General features: G+C 38.6%; 1 protein-coding gene across 1 annotated transcript; it reads right to left on the reverse strand.

The window, feature by feature from the left end:
- Positions 1-1,676: 1,676 nt before the first annotated feature.
- On the reverse strand, positions 1,677-2,626 carry LOC133258822 (olfactory receptor 4C11-like). Its single transcript, XM_061435543.1, has one exon. The coding sequence runs from the start codon at positions 2,624-2,626 to the stop codon at positions 1,712-1,714; it is 915 nt and encodes a 304-aa protein (XP_061291527.1). The 3' UTR covers positions 1,677-1,711.
- Between the last annotated feature and the right edge of the window lie 1,321 nt (positions 2,627-3,947).

The raw sequence follows: 3,947 nt of genomic DNA on the forward strand, positions 1-3,947 counted from the left end.
CAGAGCTCATTTCCTGCTGGGGTCCAGCCCTGGCTGATCCAAGGTATTCGAAGGAGAGACGGCTTCGGCGACTATTTATTTATTTATTTATCAAAGATATAAAGAGTAATAGAATGAGGATAGCTCAGTAGGAAAATTCAGTGGAGAAAAGAAGCTGAGTAGCTTGGTTTATGCGGAAAATCAATATAACCCGTGACACCAGGTTAGCTCTGACCACGGAGGCCGCAGGCACCCTCTCGAATAGCGGAAGGTGCCACACCTTAGACACCTTCTCGAGTGGGTCTTAGAAGCCCAGGCAAATAAATGGTCGCAGAAGATATCCACGATCCAGATGGAGACTCAGCTGGAAGTTAAGGGGAAGAATGACATGGGGAGACCAAGTGTTGGTGAGCAAGGCCTGTAGCTTTATTTTCAACAGGGGCTTTTATACCCTAAGTTACACATACAGGATAATAGGGGATGCAAAGTCAGCAGTCTTTGATCCTTATCAAAAACCAGGGTTTCTTTCCTGCAAATTTATCATGCACAAATGGTTTAGGTGATTTACATCATCTTCTGGCCAGAAGGCCTATTAACATTTTATGACTCTTGACAAAGACTTATCAACCGTAAGACTTATTTTCCCTAAGAGTAATTATTTTAAGGTTTGGCACCATCTTCCGAAGATAAAATTGCATTCCTATAGGGCGGATGTGTGATGGGTTTACAACAAAGGAAAGAATTTATTACCTTAAGTGTCTAAAGTTACCAACACCAAGACCACTACTTATTTTTTCTACATACCAACTATTAATTAATACATATTCAAGGATACAATTCAGGGGATGTGAACTTGGCAACAAACATTGGCTCATCAATGAAATCCTTTACTAGTTTATTCTGACAGTTTCTAACTCTCTGAGAGGCTCTAAGCTATTTGAATATCTTAAGTTTCCCGTGCCTCTTGAGGCTGGGAGACTGTAAACAATCATATGCATAGTTGTAGGAGTCCAGGTAAACTTGTCAGGCGAGTTAGAGAGCCATCTGAGGGGTTTGGATTTAAACACTCCTAGTTGCCCAGGAACTTTATTAATTGGAGCTGTAAGTTAACTCTTTGTCAGAGAGAACGAGATGGTGGTAGGGGACAGCCCCCAGTAAAGTCAGAGGTGAGAGCACAAAGCAATAAAGTAGGGCAGACTCTGGTTTTTTGGGGGTAGATGCTCGAAAATATCCGGGGGGACTTGACTCTCAATCCTGCCTTTGCATATGCCGAGCCTCCTTCCTCATGACCTTTCTCACGAGTGGAATGTCTCTCGCCGGCTCCCGGCAGTTTACCAACAAAATGGATGATAGAAATCAGGGACGAACTATTAAACTTGGATAAGAAATATGACAACAACAGAAAAACAATAATGTACAAAACCAGAAGTTAAACCTATAGAAAGAACAGGATGTGACTCACAAGCAGAAACATCAAAGTAGACAGCAGACGTGAGGAATGGGCTTGTGCCCCGACAAAGATGATGGAACTTCAAGTTCTTTCTCTGAGACATTGGTTAAAACAATACAGGTTTTACTGGGTGCTCATTCTGCCTATTCCCCTAAATGCCCCACTGGAACACATCTATATTGTCCACAATAGAATGAGAACACTTTCTCTTTTCCATCAATCCCATTATACTTAAACTCTGACAGAATTAGCAGTTGGCATCTTCTGCTTTGCCATCTCGAGTCAGACTTTGTTGCACCATAACTTTCTCATGGCCTGTTTGATTTCTGCATTCCTCAGAGTGTAAATCAGAGGATTGAGCAAGGGTGTCACAATAGTGTAAAACACAGCCACCATCTTGTCCACTGGAAAAACAGTTAAAGGGCGAGCATATATGTATATACATGGTATAAAGAATAAGACAATAACAATAATGTGGGAGGTACATGTGGAAAGGGCTTTCCTTCTTCCTTCTCTGCTACAGTTACTCAGAGAATGTAAGATTAAAACATAGGAGATAAGCAGCAACAGGAAACTCACCATGCATATGGTCCCACTGTTAAACACTATGAGTAGGTTGATGACATAAGCATCCACACAGGCAAGTTGCAACAAAGGTTGTATATCACAGAAATAGTGATCAATAACATTGGGGCCACAGAAGGGTAATTTCAAAGCCAAGAGAATATGTGCTGAAGAATGGATACAGGCCCCCACCCAGGCCAGTTTCACTAGTGTGTCACAGACACACTGGCTCATGATGGCTGTGTACTGCAGGGGCTTGCAAATGGCCACATAGCGATCAAAGGACATGAGGACAAGTACCAAGATCTCCATGCACCCAAAGAAGTGAAATGCAAAGATCTGAGTCATGCACTCATTGAAGGAGATGGCTTTCTTCTCAGATACAGAATCTACAATCAACCTAGGGGCAGTGGTTGTCGAAAAACAGGCATCAGCAAAGGATAAGTAGAAAAGGAAGAAGTACATGGGGCTCTGAAGTGTCTGGCTATATTGTATGATCATCACAATTATGAAGTTTGCCAACAGAGTCCCAAGGTATAGAAATAAGAAGATAACAGATACTACTTTCTCTTTTAGTAGATTCTGTGTTAACCCAAGCAGTATGAACTCGTTAACACTACTGTTCATCTCCATGGTTATGGTGAATGTGGAACAGGCACAGCTGAGAAGTGGTTCATCTGCAAAAAAAAAAAAAGTTGGAGAAATGGTGACTTGGCAATTGCAATGTATATGGATGCAGAATTTCTATTTTAGAGTTCAAATTTCATCAAACATATAACTTGGTGTTTCTCAAAGTTTTCATACACTATACTCACTCAAGAATTTTTTTTTTTAATGTTGACATGCTTTAAACATTGGCATTGATTCAAGGTCTTCTTATGGGTTGCCAATTTTTTTTTTTTTTTTGGTTGGGGGGAGCTTTCAAGTGATTGTGCATTCTGCCATGATCTGAAAACTAGTGAATTTGCTTTATGATCTTAATCAGATCATTTTAATGTCTTAATACTCTTTCTTTATATGACACAGAATCTAATAGATACATTATTAAGCATATGCATATGTATATAATACATATATATGTATATAATGTGTATACACATCAACCACTGATAATAATATCCTTATATAATTTAGAAATAATATATTTGGAGATTCTCTTCTGAGTGAATACATTTCTTAATTTGAACAACAGTTTGTAGCCATTATTCCTGATCTCTTCAGTATCTTTGTTGGGTTATACTTAAGAAAAAAGCTTATTTTTCCATCTTTAGGTTCATTGAAGCTATAAGTTGACCTGTATTGCCAGTTAGGGCACATGAGATATTTGAGCAAATCATTGAGGCTAGCAATATTTTGGAAAATTGCTATATATTTTATATAAACCCTTACATATGTTAGATGCATGGTAGTAAATTTCACATTCTGTGGACTCAACCTGTTATTTCACTTTCTATATTTCTGTAACCCATGTACTATCCTCCTTCATATCTGATTCTCCTACCACTATCATCTAGAAGATTGCATTCTTTCCATTTTTATCTCTTTAAAATGTAAGTCTAAAAATGTATTTCAGAAATTCAACATAAAAATACATCTCCTTGCTCTCCTTTACTTTTTCCTTATATACATATATCTATATAATTTCAATCATCTTATTATATTTTCTGATTTTCCTTTTTTAACTTACAAGCCATTTCTATGTTAGCTAAACAGTATTTGTAGTGTAATTATTTACTTAGCAATTATAAATAAACATGATGTTAGTCACTCAGTCATGCTTGACTCTTTGTAACACCATGGACTCCACCAGGCTCCTCTGTCCATAGTATTCTCCAGGCAAGAATACTGGAGCGTGTTGCCATTCCTTCCTCCAGGGGATCTTCTCAACCCACATATCAAATCCAGGTCTCCTTCATTGCAGACACATTCTTTACCAGCTGAGCCACCAGGGGAG

The sequence above is a fragment of the Bos javanicus genome, chromosome 13, assembly GCF_032452875.1.
Source record: "Bos javanicus breed banteng chromosome 13, ARS-OSU_banteng_1.0, whole genome shotgun sequence".
Classification (NCBI taxonomy): Eukaryota; Metazoa; Chordata; class Mammalia; order Artiodactyla; family Bovidae; genus Bos; species Bos javanicus.